The following is a 21,145-nucleotide window of genomic DNA, read 5'->3' on the forward strand; positions in this document are numbered from 1 at the left end:
AGTAACGTTTATTCTTCCATATGCTCTCTGCCAATAACCAATGTTCAGAGGCTTTAAAGTCCTTTCATGAAAGAAGATTTTTACACATTAGTCAAAATATATTAAAAACTGATGCGAAAAGGACATTTCAAGCCTCTAAGTACTTGTTTCATCAAGCAAGTACATGAACCACTCAAGCTCCATTTTAAATGCAGTCTGGCTTTTTTTCCGTCACTGTGTAAATATCAGAGAAGAAAGAATTGTTTCAGGACTTTTTCAGGTATGTCCAGCCCAAATCTATTAATTTCAAGGTTAAAAAGTTATTTCTCAGCCATTAAAATACACTAGTTATAAAAGAGGCTAATTTTAATAAAATTACTTGAAAAGCATTTTTTAGAGCATACCTCCGAATAAAACCAAAGCTAATATGAAAATAAAGTATCACAGTGAGGTTTGCAGAACATAGCGCAAGAAAACTGTTCTGGCCTAAAGAATAAGCGTACCTTAAAGTTAGCATGATTGGCAATAAAACTCCATATTAACTGTGGTACCATAAGCATTTCTTTATTTTAGTTGTGTGCTTGATTTATAGCAGATAGATTTATTAGATGAAGGAGTTATTTTGTGCATTTAGATATTTTTATTTTGTCATAATTTAGCATCATTATGTTGAATTGCTGAAACTGTTCCTACGTCCAGTAAAGTGTTCATGTTAAAATAAAATGGTAAGAAAATTAAATACAAAATGTTCAGATTTATAGAGGCAGAGGGGCATAATATGCAAACAGAAATCAAAAAGACCTATTATTCTCAAAGGACTTTTACTTCTAGACTTCAGACTGTCATCTCATCACAGTCTCAAGCCCCTTTTTCTACTTATCAGACAGAATTATCACAGGAGCATTTATCTGTGATATTCACTCAGAATTCTAAGTACTGAAATGGTTAACGCAAATATTCATGCCCACCAGAACACTGCAGAAACACTTGCAACTGTAAAAAGCAACTGCATGTCACAGAACTAAGATTTTTCTGTCACAAAATAACAGAATTGCATATTTATATAATAACAAGAAAAAGAATATTCCTTTTAGATGCCAACAGACAATTCCTTAGGCAAGTCAATACCCTGAGATGCCCTTATCAAAAAGTCTTTCACATTTACCTTTTTGCTTTTTGCGAATTTTCTCAACAAGCAAACGAATCTGAACATATTCTTCCCATTCCTTACCAGGACCCGGTGTAGGACTGCTGCATTCTGAAAATACAAATGCCAAATAATTTGATTTTGTTAATAAAGTGTATATATATATTTCAACATAAGAGAAAAAGATCATGGTTTCACAGCAACTTTAACTGAATCTTAATACTACTTGTCCTTCAAATATGCTTACATGGTAAACATGACAATCTCTATTGTTACAAACATCCCATTCTTCGACATGTGATTAACAGACTTTTGAAATTTTCACAGTATACCTTACCTCAAGTTCTTTTCTTTTCTTTTTTAAAATATTCTTTCAGATGTAAGAAATATCAAATGTTTAAAAAGCTAGGAAGAAGAAAAGGTAAACAACCAGACCATTAAGTAGACAGTTTTTCAGATAAAACAAACAAAAAAAGACTGTTTTCAATAATCCAATCAAAGTACTCTGTTTACAATAGCCTGCTTGCCAGCATTCTTGCAGTAACAAAAGCAGATGATAATAGCACAGAGCTTACCTTCAGTAACTGAGAAATTTGCTGGTACATGCATTTGACCTGCCTAGTCAATACTGTTTTCATAGATGCATGCGTACTGGAAGGACAAGCAAAGGAACACTTAGCCAAGCTTTAGCTTTAGATCATATCCACAGTGTCTCTGACAAAATTCTAAATGCCAGCGTGTGGATTTCTTGATCTAAGCTGCAAAAATCCAAGTGGACAGCTGAAGATTACCTTGCTCAACTGATCTGAAAAATCTTTGCATTGAATAAAATATGGAAGCCTGACAAAAAGAACAGATGATACTTGTCTTTGCTTAGAAAATTAGATCTATGTTTTATATTTGGTAGCAAAGCAGAGGCCAATTGTAGCATAAGCATCAAACTGCTCTGCCAACTCCTTGTCTCCTTTTCATGAGCAATGCTAAAGAAAAATTACATATTTTTTAAGGCAACATTTAGATGTGTCCAGGATATGAGAAATGGACTTTTGTTTCAACAAGCAGTGTAATTCAGCACAGTTACTAATGACAGTAGACAGAGCGAACAGCATTTTAGCATCGTCATATGAAATTATGCTCTGCTTTTCATATTTACTAGAAATAACAGATGAGCTCCAAGTTCCTCAACTACTGAAACAATCTTTGGTCTACAAACAATGACTAAGCACTACAAAAAGTTTCCAAACAGCAAAAAAAAATTATTTAAGCAATAAAAATATCAGTACAGTTAAACTCAGTTGTATTGCTGCTTTCCACAGTTAGTTTCTCTACTCTGATATCAGTTCAAAGTACTGTTCAAATGATAAACAGAAACAGTGCAATTCTTACGGTTTACAAGAAAAATATTTTTGACAAAGTTTCAATGTCCAGTTATCTAGAGCAGTGTCTTTTTAATCTAATCTCACCCAATATTTATGCTTGTGTTGAGATGTAAAGCCAAACACTGCCAGAAATATGGCAGGTCCAATACATACACAAATAAATAATTATGCCAATAATGGCATATAGTAACAGAGCTAGATACTCTAAGATACATACTATACTATCTTAAGCAGGCTGAAATAGCAAGCTTGGCCAGTTACAGGAAGTGAACAGTTTCAATAACATAATGCTTTTGAGTGGTCTGCACACCATCCCTTTTCCCAGAGAGGCACAAAAATGAAACTTACTTTGCAATAACTCACTAATTAGATTCAACATTTCCTTTGGAGACACCGTTGCTGCGGCTCCTGTACCTGACTTCTGAGTTTTTACTCTGCTTTTCTTCCCCATCTTCCAACTAAAACAGATGAAGCAGCACACTGTCACCAATCACTAAGAAACAAAATACAGTACTGATGAATGGACAAGACCACCTCTGATCGGTCACTGAAAAAAATAAAAAAGGATGAGGAGTTGTCTCTGGCATATATACCTGTGAAAGTGTTATTTGCATGGCCTGAATGTCAGGCAACCATACAGTACAATCTGAAGCAATATTTCATGTAGTTGCATATTAATTACCTCAGAGCAATTAGAAACTAGAAATCTTAAAGAGAAAATAAATAAATCATTCAGCTCATATTTGTGACCATGCTGAAGTAGTAACCCAAAATGAATAGAAAATTAAGTATTCAGTTTCAAGGTAAAATCAAAATAACATATGTATATCTTTGCAGCAGCTCCTTCGGGTTCAAGACAACCAGTTAAGAAAAACCCTTCAGTTACCACAAATAAATGGAACATCATCCTTGGCTGCTTTTTCCAATATTCAAAGTCCCTTGTTCTCATGGAGGACTTAAATCATACATCATCTACTGGAAGGGCAGTGTAGCAGGGTGTGAAATATTCAGGGAATTTCTCGCATGCACTGGAAGCAATTTTTGATGCTAGCACTGAACAGGCTTGTAGGGGAGGAGCTGCACAGGATCTGGTACTCACGAATAAGGAAGAGCTGCTTATGCAAATGATGGCCAACAGCAGCCTGGCATGCAGTAATCAGGAAATGGTAGTGTAAGATCTTGAGGAAAGAAAGGAAGTAAAGTAGTACACTAAAGACTCTGGACTCACAAAAGTAGAGTTGGTGCTTGCTCAGGGAACAGTAAGTAGAACACCCTGGGAAGCTACAAAGGATTCCATGTCAGCCCACCATCTTCCTGAGCTCTCTTCCCTGAGCACAAAAAAAAGCCTTCCTCACCTGCAAGAAAATCAGCAGGCACAGCAGAAGGCCAGCTAATTGTACACGGGACTCCTCACTGGCTGAGCTCAAATGAAACAGAAACATATAAAGTGGAAGTGGGGACAGGCAACCAGAGCAGAACACAGATGCACCGTCTGGGCAAGCAGAGACTGAATTAATGGGGGCAAAGCTTGTCTGGTGTTGATATTGAAGAGGGATGTCAAAGGCAAGAAGAAACACTTCCACAGGTACACCATGCGCAGAAGATAGACTGGGGAGTAATTCAGCTATTAAATCAGGAAGAAATCTCATAATGAAAGGTACAGAAAAAGTTGAGGTGCCCAACACCTTGAGCAGGTCTTTACCAGTAAAGTCTATCAGGCTTCCCAAGTTTCTGCATCTAGCAGCAAAGCTTGGGGGAAAGAAGCTATCAAATTAAAACGCTATTTAGGTAAGATGGACCTACACTAGTACACAGGACCAGATGGGAAACATCCAAGGTATAAGAAAGCTAGCTGACATCACTGGAAGGCTGCTGGCTATCATCTTTGAAAAGTCATGGTGATTGTCTATGACAGGAAACAGATAACTTACAAACAAACAAAAAAAAACCCAATAGAAAAGCAAGATGGGGACAGGAGAGGATAAAGGATGCAGGAAATTAGATAGTAGTCTCACCTCATGTGCTGTACAAAATGTAGACTGAGACCTAAATGGAAGCTACTTCCAGGCACAATGGACATCAGTATGACTGGGATCAGACAACAGACTTATAAAGGCAAACTGTGTACAACCAACTTGACTGCCTTCTGAAGAAACAGCTCCGTGGACCAGGGGAAAATCGGCGGTTGGCAATTTGATTTAAGCAAGGTTTTTAATGCTGTCTTCCTGGGTGTCAAACTGAATAGGAAGACAACAAAGTGGACAAAAAAATGCCTTGGACTACGAGGTTCAAAGAGTTGTGGTCAACAGTTGTAAATCTAACTGTCAACTGTTAGACAGGGTATTCCTCAGTGGCTAATACTGGGCAACATCTTCAACAGATTTGGATTCTAGGACAGAAAGCATCTGCAACAAACTTACAGATGACATAAAATGGGGAAAGTAGTCAACATGTTGGAGGGCAAGGCCACCATTCAGAGGGACCTCAACAAACTGGAAGAAGTAGCCAACAGGAACTTTATAAACAAAGACAAATGTAAAGTTTTCTGCATTTGGGAAGGAAAAAAACTCTATACAGTGTTATAGCTGCTGACTGGACAGGCAGCAGCTTTGCAAAAAAGGACTTGGAGACTCTAGCAGACAGCAATTTGCAGTGCACCCTTAAAGCAATGAAAACTAACCGTAGTTTGAGCTGTATAAACAAGAGCACAAACAGCAGGTCAAGGGTAGTAATTATTCCCTTTTGCTTGGCACTGGTGAGGCCACGTTTAAAGTACTGTACAGTTTGGGGCCATACAGCACAGGAGATACATCTGTGAAGGCCATTAAAATAGCAAAAGGGCTGACACATGAGATGAAAGACATGATGAGGGAGTTGGGTTTGTTCTGTTTGAAGAAAAAAAAAAAAAAGAGCCCATACTGCCTTCAACTATGTAATGGGGAGTTACACGAAGGGTGGAGGCAGATTTTCTCAGGCAAGCACAGCAAAAGGTCAACAGGCAACAGTCACATGATGCCACAAAGGATATCCCAAACAAGAAAACTGGCCATAAGGGTGACCGAATACTAGAACTGGACAGAGATTTAACAGCATCTCCAAGGAACCTTGGAGAATTAAAGTTTGACTTGGCACGGCCACAAGCAACCCGATTTACCTTTGAAGATAAAGCAGAAAATTGAGCCTCTCAATCTCCAGAGGTCCCTTTCCATCTACATTTTTCTATGATTCTACGTGTTGCTGCAGCTGATGTTTTCATCTCTACACAGGCAGTCTATGCAGTCTATATGGTATGTAATATCTTCCTGTACAGTACAGAAGATTCTATGTTCAGTTACTTTGCAGTGAGAGGAGTGTCAGACACAATTCAGGTAACTTTGGCCATCTGAAAGTTATTAACTGCCTGAGTCATCAAGATCACCTCAGTCATAGCAGCTTTATCACACACTGCACAGTAAAATCCATAAAAGTGCTAAAAATCACTGTATAGAAGTAGTACTTTGGATTCCAGGTGTTCTGAGCTCCCTGTATATATAAAAGGGACCCTTTCATCCTCAGTCAGTGCAGCTAGCTTACCCAAAATGAAATGTTTCCTCCCATATTCTACCAAATGCTCTTTGGCAGCTGGTGTTAATACTAGAATGTATTGACCAGCAGCTGAAAAGCTGCTTCTCCACACCAACCAAGGCTGAAACAATTGCAGTCTATATGTTAAGTAACTATATGGCAGATCATTTAAATACAAATGCTATTCATTACAAAAATTCTGGGAAAGGTAGATAATCTGTCTGCTTTCATTTTCTATTAAGATTAGAGTGAACAAGAAACTGCCAAGCCCAAGGCTTATTTTAAATAGTAACTTTGAATTATTAGAAAGCAAGTTAAGGTTAATATTGTTAACTTACTAACTCAAAATTAAAGGAGCTTAAAACGGATGGAAAAGACAACACTTCCTAATAAAAGGGAAAAAAATATAAGGCAAAACTATAAGATGTTTTCAAAAAGAAAGGCAAACCAACCTAACTCATCTTCCAACATTAAACACAGCGCAAGGAAGACTGAATACATGGAGACCGTGAAGCCCTGGGGCACCCACCCTCCCCTCGATTTTATCTCTCTCTAGCAGATATCAGAGGCTCAAACAACCCATCTGCACTGCTTGATGTTAATCAATCCCCGTTGAGTTGCATAACTGACTTTCCCAATACAGTTTCTACAATGAAAAGCCCTTGTACAGTACGGTAACGACAGATCCCACCGATTCAAAGTGGGAATCACACTGGCTGGTCACATCCCTTTAAGTTTGTAAACGAACCCCGGACATTGTGTTGAAGGACAGTGCTCTACCACAAGCAGTTACATTTGATACGAGAATTTACAACATTTTTCAGCTCATATGAAGCGGAGAATAATGCTCATTATGAGATTCATGTTGAATTTATAATAGTACAAATTTGAAATAGGATTAACATAAATAGCCAACCTGCCATAATATAGTATAAGACAAAGACAAAGAACAATACCAACAAAAAAAGAACTTAGAAAAGTGTACTTTCAGGGTCTTCCCATTATACTCTTTCCTCCCCACCCCCCGCAATGTTCTCATACTTGTAAAAAAGATAAATAGAGTTCTTGGTACACAAGGCTAACTTCACAAAGACTTTATTTGCACATCACCTATTCACTTGAGCATTCCCTTCTCCCATATGCCACCCTGTTACATTTATTTTAGACCTTGCTGCTCTTAAAAGAAATCAAATCAGATGGGTCTGTAATGGATCCAACAGCAGGTTTGGGGACAGTCCAAAATCTTCATGGCAAGAATAATGCAGTTCTGTGTTGAGTCATACAAATGGTTTTCTACGCTTCCTCTAAGCACAATCCCCCGCATCATCAGAAAATTGAAGCACTCACACAGTATATTCCATGTTACAATGACATGTTATGATGACATATAGTTTATATCAATCAAGATGCTCATAAATATTAAGATAAGTTGAACAACTGAAATTCTTTTGAAGGATCTTTGTTCCTCATTTATAAAAGCAAAGTATGTTTGCCAACCAATAAATTGAGGAAAAGTAGTCTTAAGTGTTCTTTATATACAACTACCAAAATACTGCAGGCTTTTTTCTTTTTTTAAGTTGTATTTAGGGGAAGGATCTGCTTGGAATACGAACATCCATTGGTAGATTTTATGAGAAGAAAAAAACCTAGATAACTGTGCACTTATGTGTGTGGAGGCATAGAAAGTGCCACCATGCAATCAGAACAATAATGCACCAATACATAAAGCTGTACGAAATGGTACATGGTCAGCACTAAATATTGAATTTTTCCCCATATGAAACGTGTTAGTAGCAAGAACCTACTTTTGCAGTGAAAGCATTGCCAAGACTTACATCTAAAGGTAAAGCTGATTTTGGAGTATGCGAAGTTCAGCTTCCCAAATATGACAAAAAGAAAAAAATTGAACAACACTTAGTATCTGCTTTACAGTCGCAGGTGAATATTGTTTTAGAGACCAAAAAAAAAGAAATATCTCTAGCTGAAATCTGCGCTACACAAGTCAGAAATTCAAGGCTAGTACAAGATATGTCTCAGCTCCTGCTGCTCAGATAACATGCAGCAAACATAGGAAAAAACAAGTTCAGTGAACACAGCTCATGAGATTGATGGCACCACAATCAGAAATGCATTTTTTCAGTTGGATGCTACCAGTACGTGAACATGAAATAAGCTCTATAAGTATCTTCACTCTCTCCTTTGATGCATGTATCTTGTTTAAACTATTGCTTCTTAGTCATCAGAATTTCTATAGAGAAAATATGCTGCATGCACGATTAAATCAGCAAGTCACTCTCACACAAAAAAGCAAAACCAGCAGACTGATATCTTGAGATATCTTGTTATGGAAGTATTTCCTTTTAAGGAATCATCTATCTTGATCAAAACTGTACTTTTTTATCTAATTCCCAATCAGAAAAATAGGTTCCTACATCCTACATTACTTATCTCCATTCACTGCTCAGTTACATAGAACAAATATAACTACTTAAGATCTAATGCATCTGGCAGCTGTATTGTTTAGTAAAAGCCATAATTTGAAAAGAATCGCTGCTATACATAGCTGTCTGGAAAATGTATTCCAAATACCAACCCAGCAGAGCTGTGCAGCATTAAAAACTAACCATATATTATATTTTATATAATATATAATTCAAAAATAGAATATGAAAACTTTTTCAAAATTTCTGAAAACATGCAGCATAATCCAATTTCACATTTGGCAAAAACCAGCTCTGCCATATTTAACCAGCAAATAATGAGTTATAATGATAACATGAGACTAAATGTGGAGAAAATAAGCATGGTTCCTTTGTAAGATTAGATTTTGTAATTAAAATTACATTAATAAAATTACAGTTCATGAAAGACTTTACAGTCAGATTTCAATTCTATAGAAATTCCTGGAATTCCAAAGAAAGATTCTGACCTTCACAAAAACCAGTATTTTAAAATGTGAAATAAGATTTCAGATATAAGGCATCTTTTTTTTTGCAAGCGACTAAAACTATTGTTAAGTATGAGCCCATTTCTCAACGCAGCAATGAAAAAAGACTGTTTGCCATACATGCATGACAACAGAAGCAGCAATATAAAATATAGCTGCATAACATACAGACAAAAACAAAATAAAAAATCCTTGAAGACTGAGATGAACTGCAGACTTCATAAATATCTGAAGCAGCAGCAATATACATTTCAGTGGAAAAGTGGTTAGGGCGTTTTTTCCTCCCCCCCCCGCCCCCAAGTTTGCTTTTCTGGTTGTCTTCTCATGAATATTTTTTAAGTACTATGCTAGGTTTCCTTTCAAATGAATATTGTTGAAAGTTCCTAAAAGCATCTTGCAAAGAGAGAGCATGCTGACAGCAATGATGAATAAGCTTGGTAACATACAACACAGCCACATTTCCAAATATAGAGTAATCAGCTGGCTTGGCAAAAAGACTCATGCCAAAACTGGCAGCGAGGGGTGTAAATGATCCGTCTTCCTCCTTCTAATACTGCTATCAAAGAGCAGTTGTGTTGTATCAGACTTTGAAATCGTTCCTACATCACACAAAAATAACGCTTTAATGAGCTGTAAAATACAAATATGCCTCCTCTTGAATTACAGCTTTAAAAATTGAGCATGTTCACCTAACAGCTTTAGAAGGTAACCATGAAAATAGCATGTGTTTGGGTTTTTGTTGGTTGGTTTGGGTTTTTTTTGGGGGGGGTCAGGGGGAGAGTGGGGTGGTGGTTTTTGTTTTGAGGTTTGTTTTGCGGTTTTTTGGGGGTTGTGTTTTTGGGTTGGGTTTTTTGTTGTTGTGAGGTATTTTGGTGGGTTTGGGGTGGGTTTGTCGTTTGGTTTTGGGTTTTTTGTTGTTTTGTTTTTTTGAAAAAGACATGACTGCTTAAACATTTTAAGAAAGTTGATACTTAGGGTATTAGTGAACTTGGACTACATTTCCTTATGGAAGCAATTGACAAGGATGATAAAATATAGATCTTCCTAAATAATACTTCAGAAAAAAAAATAATATCCATTTAATCATTAACAACCCTGCCAGCTTTTCACATATACATAGACCACCAATAAGTTCATTGCAACACTACACAGAGCTGCAGTTAAGTTTGACAGAAAAAAAAAAATCCATCATAAGGCACTATAAAGATATCTACCTCTCATTCACCAGTTAAAAATACAAACTTGCAACCTTTGTTACAGAATTGTGAATGCAATCATTGTACTAAACAAAAAACAGATCAATTTTCATGTATTTAACAGTGTTAGTTTTAAAAAAATTATCCAACATGATGCCGAATATATTAAGTCTGATTTCTTCTGGATATGCACCTCCCTTTCTCATACAGGCCTTTTCCAACGGTCCCAGAATCCCTGCAGTGCTCTCAGTTACCTTCCCTGTCTCTTCCAGGACTCCACATTGCTTTCAGTTCCACCCGCCCCGTGACCTTACTATCCAGGCAGCAGCATCTTTTGCAAGTTTATATAGTTATTTTGCAGGTATAACTGCACACACAGGACAAACATCAGCACACATGTTGACTAAGAAACAGGCCCAGCAGATAAACTATTCTCAACACAGCTTTTCTCCTCTAGTAAGTGGACCAACTTATGTCTGAGTTCTCCCACTCTCAAAGCTGATTAAAAACAGCTAGCATGTTGACGGACAAAGCAGGAAGAATCCACCAGCAGACAGAACTAACATGCTCCTATAAGCCTTATTTGTTTAAGCTATTGCTGTTTACCTTGCAGAGTAGTAAACCAGCTACTCAAAAAATCTGTGGAGTTTTTACAGTAACCACCAAGTTAGGAATTCCTACAGCAAGAGTTATCTCTTCAAGTTTAACTTTGCTTCAAGGACTCAGTATATTCCAATGCAGTATCTTAACATTGTATCTTCTTTTAATTCAGATCCTTGTCGGTGCTAATTACATTATGTTCTCATTATGTAATAGTTCCCACCCCACGCATCTTCTTGGCATGTACTAGCACAGAAGGTGAGGGGTGCAGATCTAGAATCAGTATTAGAAGGACAGATATGGGTCGACAAGGGCAGACAAGGAGAAGACAAGGGAATTCTCAAGCCATGAGAAGAGCATGGAGAGGTGAGTATAGTAGGTGGCTGTGGGATATGTTCCTTGGCTGCATTGAGAGGGAGGACAGATGAGTAGGATGCACAAAAACCAGGCTTGCAAATTTTTTTCTAGTTTGATTGCCTAGACTAAGTCATTTTCCCCTCTACTTCAGAGAGGGAACTGTATCATCTCTTATATCAACATATGCTAAGCAGCCAGGGTCTTGAGGGACAAGCTTAATGCTTACAGGCAATTGACAGTTGTCCAATCTATATGTAGAGCACAATATTACACTTGATATGACCAGGCTTACAGGGAATGTGATCTTTTGCTTCCACTGATGAAGTTTTTTTCTCCTAAACTTGAATCTTATGACTGTGGGTACAAAGATAAATACATTTTATAGCAAAATAGAAAGTATGAAATCAAGAAGTGTAAGAACAGTGTGGGTGGAGGAAGAGATCTGTGATCTTTAAGAAAAATTCAGCTTATACATTTACAATGAACACTATGTTTGCTTGTGAAAACCACCTACATCATGTCACTTGGAAACCACATAACACTCATCACTCCTAAGGTATTAATCTAGATGTTCCTACTAAATAAATGAGTAATTATTTACTGATTCAATCCCTTTCCCCCCCAACTCTCAATCTCTCACCTTCCCTGTACTCCACCCCTTCTCTTCTTGCTATTAATTCTCCTTTCCCACCCCCGCCCTTTCCTTTTTCTTTCATTTCCTCTACAAACCTACCCCAAAAGCTCCACTAAATACAATGTCATTGCAGTTCACTGTGTGTACCTTCTTTCTCGGGCATGTTTCTGTTCTATTTAAGTTGTAAGCCCTTTTGGAAGTGGGGACCTCCTGTGATTATAGAAGGCTTATAACAAGGAGAACTTTGGTTTTTTTCTCTTTTCTTCCAAACCGGACCTTAAGTATTGCCATAATACTGATGACAATGTTGACAAAAATGACTACAGAAAGCACTAAGATTAATGATATAAAAGCATATACTGTTTCCACTTAAAATACAATTTGTGTTTCCCAAGAACTACTCCCTTAGCTGTTATACTATACCGGCACTATTTCCTTCTTTAAGAGCTAGCTTTGATACACTTGCTCCCTGCGACAAGATGCTGTACTGCGCATCAGTCCAATGCACAGTCCCACTAATACAGCACCCTAGGTTCTTCTGCTCTCCCAAAACAACTTGCACCCCTCAAAAGTCAGTTCTTTCCTGCTAGTTAAGAAAACTCTGTAAACTCTCTCCTATACAATATAGGAGTAGTACCATGTTTTCATCTGATCATCAAGTCCAGAATGCCATCTCCAGCAGCAGCTTATGGCTCCAGACACACGTGTTCTGCAGGAAGAGGGCAATCCCAGCACACACATATATTGGTTATACACTGCAGTTCTCTTCCAGTTCCATCTTATGAGATTCTGCTTATGGTTCCTCCCTCCTTTTCTAGTCTCTGCTCCCCAGATTCAAGCCCCTATAAATTCACAGGGATTCTTCCTCGCTCTTCTTAATTAAAAAACACTTACCACATGCCTGAGTATCTTCCCATCTCTAAAAAACAATACTGAGTAGCATCCACCATCTCCTGGAGGAACAGTGAGAACAGAAGCTGCTCTACTGTTTCTTTTTAAAGCCTACAGTTTTCATCCTCATCTTAGTCTTCTTTATTTCTCTTCTCCCCCCACCCTGTCTTTTATCAGAGGAAAAGTAACAATAACAGCAACCAAGAGCAGGTATTAGAGAGCTACAGGAAAAGCATGACAGAAGGATTTTTCTCCAGTAGGTTCATCCAGCTTCTTGTAGCCCAAGCTGCAATGCAGTAAACTTCCCTTCTTCACAATGTTGTGAAGTTACCCAAATCAGCTTCTCCTACTTCATACCAAATTTCAGGTTTATTTTCCTTTCAAAGACCTGATTTAGCCACATGACCCATTTGTAATGGGACTTTGCACATTTCCTCTCTCAGATAAAGCAAAGGCAATAAGCTGTCCCTACCACTTAACAGTAACAGTCTTCTTGAGACAATCTCTCTGCAAGCTTCATGTTTTCTGATTCAGGTATTTCCTTTCCACACCTTTTCTGCTCTTTCACAATCAGTTAGCAGATGGACTTTATTCCCTTTAGGAGGGAAAATTACGTTTTACCTCTGTCTCCACTCTATGGGCTATTTGCTTCTCCCAAACATGTATTTTCTTCAAGAAACCTACCAAGCCAGTGGTTGTAGGCTTCACTGTATTAACTGATTAAGAATAAATTCTTAAACACTGAACAGGTAAAAACAACGAAAGGAATTAAAAAAAAAAAAAAAAAAAGAAAAAGGACCAAACCAGAAAATGCCTCTCAGGTTTTCACTAATGAAAAGAACTTACTGGCAAAAAGAAAAGTCATTAGAAATACATACTTATATTCTCGATGCTTACAAATGAATGTTTTATTTCTCTTCCTACAGGATAGGTTGGAGTAGAGTTACAGTATATGCATTTGCCATCACTTTAGAAGCAGTTAGCGTCAACCAAGTACATCAAAAACCATTGTGAGATAACGTTTTTGCTTTTGTACTTATTCAGAAAAATTCAGTTCATGCAAAGCATCTGTTTTTCAAGATCCTGCTTTTACTTAATTCTACAGCTGGGCTGTTTACTAAGGCATAAGGCAGTTGCATGATTGACTTGTGTTTCAATAAACCCAGATGCAAAATACATTTTTGATTGTGAGAACATTTCTTACATATTTTATGCTGGAAGAGCTCTTTGCTATGACTGTGTAATCCCAAAAGCAACCCCCTCAATATATACAAGAAACTTCAAAAAAGTTTAGTCCACAAAAGGAATGAGATTAGTTGTTGTCAAGAGCTATCCTCCCAATGTAGCTCTTGGGACCTTCTACCTCTGCCTCCACTCTATGGGCTACTTGCTTCTCCCAAACATGTATCTTCTTCAAGAAACCTACCAAGCCAGTGGTTGTAAGCTTCACTGTTCCTTGCAATAGGCACAGTATCATATCAAAAGTACAATCACTTAAAATTAACTGATTAAGAATAAATTAGTAATTAAGAAAATTAAGAAAATTTTCCCAAACAGTAAAACCATAAATACAGAAATGTTAATACTGCCCCAAATCTTTACTAGCCAGTATGTTGTAGCTATGCAAGACTTACCATTAAAAGAGTTACTTTGGTTTTAACTTTTATCCTGTACACATACATCAGAAAATAACACACTATACAACTTAATTTCAAATGTTCACATGCTAAGACATGAACTAGTATGTGTTGCCTTTACCTGTGCTTAAACTGATTTGTAAAGATCCAAAAACTCCATAAATTTCCAAAATACTCCTGCGATGGCTTAACACAACTCCTTCTACTTCCTGTTGCAATGTGCCAATGCTCAAAATCACTTTAGTGCATCATTTCAGACAGTGACGTCTCGAACCATGCTAGCATGCTCACAGTTTACTTACTTCACAGGATAAACACAGAAAAGTCACTAAAACTACTTTATGTATACCGTAATATCAACCATGAACTATGCAATCAAGAACTAGGTTTTGCTTAGAGACAGTAAGAAAATCAGTCACTGCTGATGACTATGAAGGCATGAGGAAGAGTTAAAATTCAGCACGAACACTATAGCACTCATTGCTGTAAAGTGAATAACTAAGAGCAGAAGTTTAGGCCCCATTCAAGACAGCTGACATACTTGGAAATTTTGACAAAGCCTTGCATGCAATTAAAAACTTTTGGATGACAGTACCTAAGCACACATCATTTCAATGGAAATTGCTTTTTTAACCCAAAATGTATGTTTCACATTGGTCAGCCCCCACTATCTTAGACACTAAGAATCATAATAATTTTAATCACCAAAAAAAGAGGCAGCACCTCTTCTAAGGGGTGAAAGAACTTCTAACAATAAGTTAACCCATTCCTCCATGTATTACTAGAGGGGAAGAAAAAAAAAGTATGTGGCATCAGATACATATTTTGTATGTAAGTTCTCTAGAACTTACAGAAAAGATTGGATGCATATTGGATATATATCACTATATACTACTGCATCTACTTCACGTAACAGCTAAAGCAGCAGAAACTGACCCTGGCTGAAGAGCAAAAAAAAAATATATTCTTGGGTATCACTGCATAGTTTTGTTTTGTTTTTTTAAGTCCTTTTTTAATTGCATTGTAGTCAATGGCATAAATAATACAAAACTAGGCAATAACATATATTCCAATTAACTGGACCATCTCCAAGGAAGGGATTTAAAGCTGAAGATGCTTAATGCCAAGGCCTACTGTTTAATTGCAACAATAATTCCAACTAAGTGGCATGCCCTCAAGCAACCTAATAGCAATTGGGCTCACAATTGTTTCTACGCACTGAAAAAATTTCCGATCAGTTCTGTTTATTTTTTGTCTTAACACTTGCCTACCCTCTGCTTTCTACATATACTGCAACTCCAATATGACTTACTGTTGCATGCTAGGCTGCTCCTTTCCAGTCAGGTAATTACATAGGCCCATCATACTGACAACCCACACCTCCAACCATGGCACAGGCAGCAGATCCTATAAAGGTGATTGCCACAGTCCCTGGGTCCTTCTAATGTAACTAATCCACGCATTGAAGTTTCTCCTCCAAGCAGCTCGGTGATACAGATGTAACTGTACATCAGATAAACCACCTCCTTTTCACTCAAAAGGACTTCCTACCAACACTGTCTTTGCAATACTTACATGAAGTGACAAAAAAGATCTTGCAAATCTCTCTAATGAAAAGGAGGAAGGAAAGATGACATCCACAGCAATAAACAAGTTCCTACAAGCTTTGAGACCTGTTGTGTGCTATGTGGCAGCATATGTGATTCTTGCCCTCAAAATGAGTTTCATTATATATTCACGTCTTGTAACAACTTAAATTGGTTGAATGTTTCAACACCACTGCTGGAACCAAAAAAAACCACTTAAGGACCTATATTTGGACACTGGATTGACACTACCCAGCATGCACAATTAAATTGTGCTTGAAGTTATAAATATCTGAATTCAGCTACAGTTTTGTGTTGTTTCCTGGAATACCCTGTCCTTACAGAAGAGAATCTAAGCAGTTTTAAAATAACTGCTGTATTTTTCTCTAGCTAAGAGAAAAGCACAGCTGTTCCATCAAGCTTCTGCCCACAGCAGATTAACTCCCTAAAGGTACACTCAGAGATGGTGCTGCTGGCACTTCACCCTGACCAGCAGTGCTTAGGATCACTATCAGACCACAGTGAACAAAACACACCTGAATGGTACCCAAAGTGTCTATTTAATGCCAAGGATTTCCAGACTGCAGCTTGGACCCACCGTAAGAACTAATGCGAACAAGGAAAAGATAACAGTATGGAGAAATCCAGTGGGTATTTGTGTGCCTTTTCTTAACCGTTCTAGGATACGCGACAATATCTATGCCAGTTAAGGTGCCTGCTGCTAAATCATGCGCCTTGTCCAATTCTCAAAGACACCAGGCAGCTCATGTTGAAGGAAGATTGAGTTCATGGTAGTAGGGAGGAAAAAAGAAGCTTGGAGTGGCACTCCACCTCCAGGAGTGTGTGCTGCACTTTTTCAGAACCACACTGTGCACCCAGAGCAGGAAGGTCCACTGTGATACCAGCTAGCTGTACATATGTGTATCTCTCTATATAAATATCTGTCACTGGTCATTCTTGGAAATAACTAATCAGCATTACAATAATTCATTCCGTATGTACCCACATGAAGTTTGAAAAAAATTGAGCTCTGTTACAGGGTAAGGTCATACAATGATTGCCAATGTACAAATTGTAGCAACGCACAGATTTACTGCGATGCCATAATAAAAACACCTCCAGAGTATTTCTTAATAGCTCAAAGAAAACACTTTCCAATAAAATTATTACACACCCCACCTGCCCTATAGCAAGCGCTAAAGATTAGGGGCTATTTTTGCAGGATCAGAGCTCTCAAGCCCAGTTACAATTACACTTCAAGATGCTGTAATTTTAGTGTCCCTGGAAAACACCCATGGCACTCAGTGTTTCTAAATCCCAGAAGAATCCTATTCTGACAGTTTAGAGAAGAACTTCTGGCAATATTTAAGTGCTATGCACGTTGTAAAAAAAAATATTTAAGATGCTTCTGCTATGAATGCCTAACAAGTGATGTAATTGAGGGCTTAACAACAGTTGGAAAGCCTTCCAAACCCACTTGCTTTAAGCTCACTCCATATCTAGTGGTTAAAATGGTGACTATTCTAGAAAGCGTGACTAGAAGTTTCAAATTATGTAGTGGCAGTTTTCTGATCTTTTTATTCTAGACCCTGAAAGTGAAGGAGCAAGTTCCTCCAAGCCCCTCTTTATCTTCTGGTGTTCAGTTGGCAACGTGAGCTCTTGGTCTCCCCCATGTTTACTCAAACTAGTAACACTGCAGTGGTTTGAAAAAAACAAAGCTTTTAACACTGGCGTTTACTGGGCTCTCAGGAACAAGAAAGATGCAGCAATCCTGTTACTTGCCTTCACCCCTGAGCTTTCGGATGTCTGATAAAGTAATAACCAAAATGTATACAGGACCACAACACACTGTAAACTGCCATCAGCTTCTCAGAATTTTAATCCTCACATTCAGAAGAACTATGGTAGAACTTCTTGGTAGCGCTTTTTTTTTTTTTTTTGTATGTTTGGGTGTCAAAACAGACCCAAAGCAGAAATATTCTCGACATTTATTTTAGCACACACATTACAGAGTAAATGCATTGCCCCCTGCAGTCCCAGAACCCATCCAGGAAGGCCAAACAAACCACTTTCTAAACAAAGCCCTCTTCTCTGTATTAACGGAGAAAGATTGAATAGCATCTTTCCACAAGATAACTGCCTCAAGTATACTAATGCACTGTTAACATGCCTGCTGAAAACCAATTTTACTGCCCTGCCATATTCCGATACAAACAACCAGCCATGTCACCAAGCTATCCTTCAAGCCCCAGGCAGACCATACACCGAAACTCCAGAGTAGGGCTGACCAGACTACTCAAGCAGTATTCCAAAGGGTTCAGATAATGGTTGCAGCTCCTTTCGGTAGACCCCGCTACAAACCCCTATAAGCCTGGGTTCACTTACCTCTGACCTCTCCAAAGTGAGACTTCAATGTTCTTAATTTTTAACTACCTGCATTCCTGTTTTCCTGAGGCTATCTCATTCCTGCACAGCCAGCACAGATAATCCACTTGCTTCAGATTCCAGTAGTTTGTACTTTCAACAGTCCCAGGCCTTTGAAGACCTAGCACCTTTCCATCTCATCTCAGACCTGCATGGCTTTCTGTGCCATAGCGAGGAGCCACAGCTCAAGAAGCAGCCTCAAGGCTGCTGCCACAGCTGGAGCCCTCTCTCCTTCACCAGGAACACTGCTATTTCTTCTGCAGTAAAGGACCATGAACTGGACATTGCATTACCCAGCAAGCCACATCTGCAACACTTGCAAGATGAAATTTATATCTATCAGTCCAGAATGAAAATTTGTTCCTACCTAATATCTCAAGAGCAAGGGAAAAAGCAGCAGCATGACTCCTGACAAGACTGGCTGTTAATGTTAATATTGTGTTCCCCAGTTCTTGTAGCTGAGCTTCTTGCTTCCACAAATAGAACCACTATCTACCAGTCTGGCAAATTTCTAGATAGAGGTGACTTCCACTCAGGCCAAGCAATTCTTCCTTAGAGAGCACAACGGACAGAAGTGAATACAAACACAGTGACTGTTACAATAGACAAGCTGCTCCTGATGTCTTGTTGCAGGTGATACTGCTAAATCTCTATCCACCAGAGAAAAATGCATTCTGGGAGCAACAGTACTTTCTGAAACTAGACTGCTCACATCCTATGCCTTAGGCCACTGTGTCACATACTGTCAGGGTAGAAGTCTGCAGAGATGTGCTCAAACCAGCTTTTTGTTATTAACCTGATCTGGCATTTCTGAGAGTTTTCTGGAAAAGATAAAATTTGTATCTTTACAGAAGGTAAAATGTTCCTCAGGGCTGCACAGAATTTTTCTTCCTTTGAGTACAACAGTAAAACAAATAAAAGCTGCATCACTATGATAACTTCCAACCTGCCAAGTAGGTATACACTGTACCTTTAAGACTACAACCACTGTTTACTAGAGTTTGCAAAGTCCTTGGCTGTTCAGTTCATAACTTCGCACTATACCTCCAAACCACTTGCAGAGACCAACTTCGAGACTCCACAAAATAAAACAAGTACTTACTGCATTAGGCTATCATTTCATTTTAGACTTCTAAATGCCCAAACTCAAAAGTGTAATGGGACAGTATTTTTATATTCAGGCATGGATTCAAAGACTTAATAAGCCAGCGAAACAGGTTGTACAAGCCAGGCATCCTACAGTGACAGAAGGAAATCACAACAGTATCTGTCATTGCTGTGAAAGCAGGAATGCTATTTTTTAATCGAGCATTAAGAAATGCAAAAATTGTCATTTCATGAACCCTTATAGAGCTTACTATTATTCCCAAGCATCAGCTGGGAACAAAGTCAGAAATAACTGCTTGAATGCTGACTTTCAGAAAAAGGGGCAGAGAACAGATACCAATCTGAATCTGACAACCACATGAAAACCTAACAGTCATTTTCTGCAACTCTAAGCTTTACAGTTATATCACTGTCTTCACTGTACCAGCACACAAAGCCTCTCAAATTGGTCTGACAACATCCATTTTACTTGCTCCTGACTGACAGAATCAGGTGCAGCATAGTCCAGAGGGAATGGATGCTTCTCTATTTTAAGGAGAGTTAATACATTAATATGCTATCAATGCAACTCTGTTTAGCAAAGTGGAAGATTAAACACTGTAGATGGTTATCCAAAGTAGACAGCCATTTTTCTTTTTTTACCGGCCAACCTTTGCTACTTTCTGCAAGTCAAAAAATACTATTCCAGCATGCAAGTTCCTCAAGGAAAGGAATTCATCCATACACAGCTCAGCTTCCTGCTGAGACCCCCTTTATTTGGGGAAGGCAGAGTCCAAAGAAAAGATTATTCAGTTGCAAGATCACACGCACTTATATGAGAACCTCCAAACACTGAGACATACCAGGAATATCCAAACCCAGGCAGTATTACCCTTCACAGTGAGCAGTAGTAGCTATAAATGTGCTGCTGGCTTACAGAGGTTAGTGATGGAGCACCACAAAAAGACTTGTTGAAATGTATTAGTCTCATGAAATTCCTGAAATCTAGCAGTTCTAGTCATGCCACCTGGAAGCTCAGACACCACCCAGATGCCACAGCCTGCATAAGGCATATTGACCCAGAAGGTTGTGAGCCTATTTTGAAAAGTCAGGCTTGTTTTTGTAGGAACCTAAAAACTGGACAAATGGGTCAGAGGTTTTCAGATACACACTGGTAGCTATTTCCTAGTAACATGTTCAACAAGAAACACCCTATGCAGATGCATTAAAGAAATGCTTTTGTATCAAGGGTTCAATCAGTAGAACTGAATAAATTAACCTGCAAATAGGTACAGGGTATTTCCAGCAAACATTAGAAGATCTGAACATTGTTATTGTTAGTTTTGAAGAATTAAGACAACCAACTTTGTGAACATTGATATCAACCTCTATTCTGTTCCATCAATAGTCAATGGAAGAGTATATTGGTGACAATTCATTGATACATCCCAGTTAAAGTCTGGAAAAGCTATTTTAAAATATCAGAGTAAGTGTAGTTGACTATCAAAGCAGTAAAACACAACTGTTTTCTGACAAAATTCAAACAAAGGAACAGAAGATGGGGAAGCAGGGCCAGGGGACCTAGGAGGAAGTGAGACACTGAGCATGCAGGGATGGGGTCAGGAAAGTCAAAGCCCATCTGGAACTGAATTTGGCAAGGCACATGAAGTACAGAAAGACAGTAAGAATGGCTTCTACAGGTGCATCAGGAACTAAGG

General features: G+C 38.3%; 1 protein-coding gene across 4 annotated transcripts in view; it reads right to left on the reverse strand.

Annotated features, from left to right (window-relative positions):
* The window catches only part of SETD3 (SET domain containing 3, actin N3(tau)-histidine methyltransferase), a 63,740-nt gene that overhangs the window by 36,145 nt on the left and 6,450 nt on the right, over window positions 1–21,145 (reverse strand). For 2 of the 4 annotated variants that reach the window (XM_080394581.1, XM_080394582.1), the window contains 2 exons: window positions 2,854–2,963; window positions 1,145–1,237 (listed from right to left, as the gene is read on the reverse strand). In XM_080394581.1, the coding sequence (XP_080250707.1) occupies window positions 1,145–1,237; window positions 2,854–2,956 (196 nt within the window). In that variant the 5' untranslated portion in view covers window positions 2,957–2,963. Of the gene's footprint in view, window positions 1–1,144; window positions 1,238–1,701; window positions 1,778–2,853; window positions 2,999–21,145 lie in introns of those variants that run through there. The other 2 variants (XM_080394584.1, XM_080394583.1) reach the window with 2 other exon arrangements.

This window comes from Falco punctatus, assembly GCF_963210335.1.
Source record: "Falco punctatus genome assembly, chromosome: 7".
Lineage (NCBI taxonomy): Eukaryota > Metazoa > Chordata > Aves > Falconiformes > Falconidae > Falco > Falco punctatus.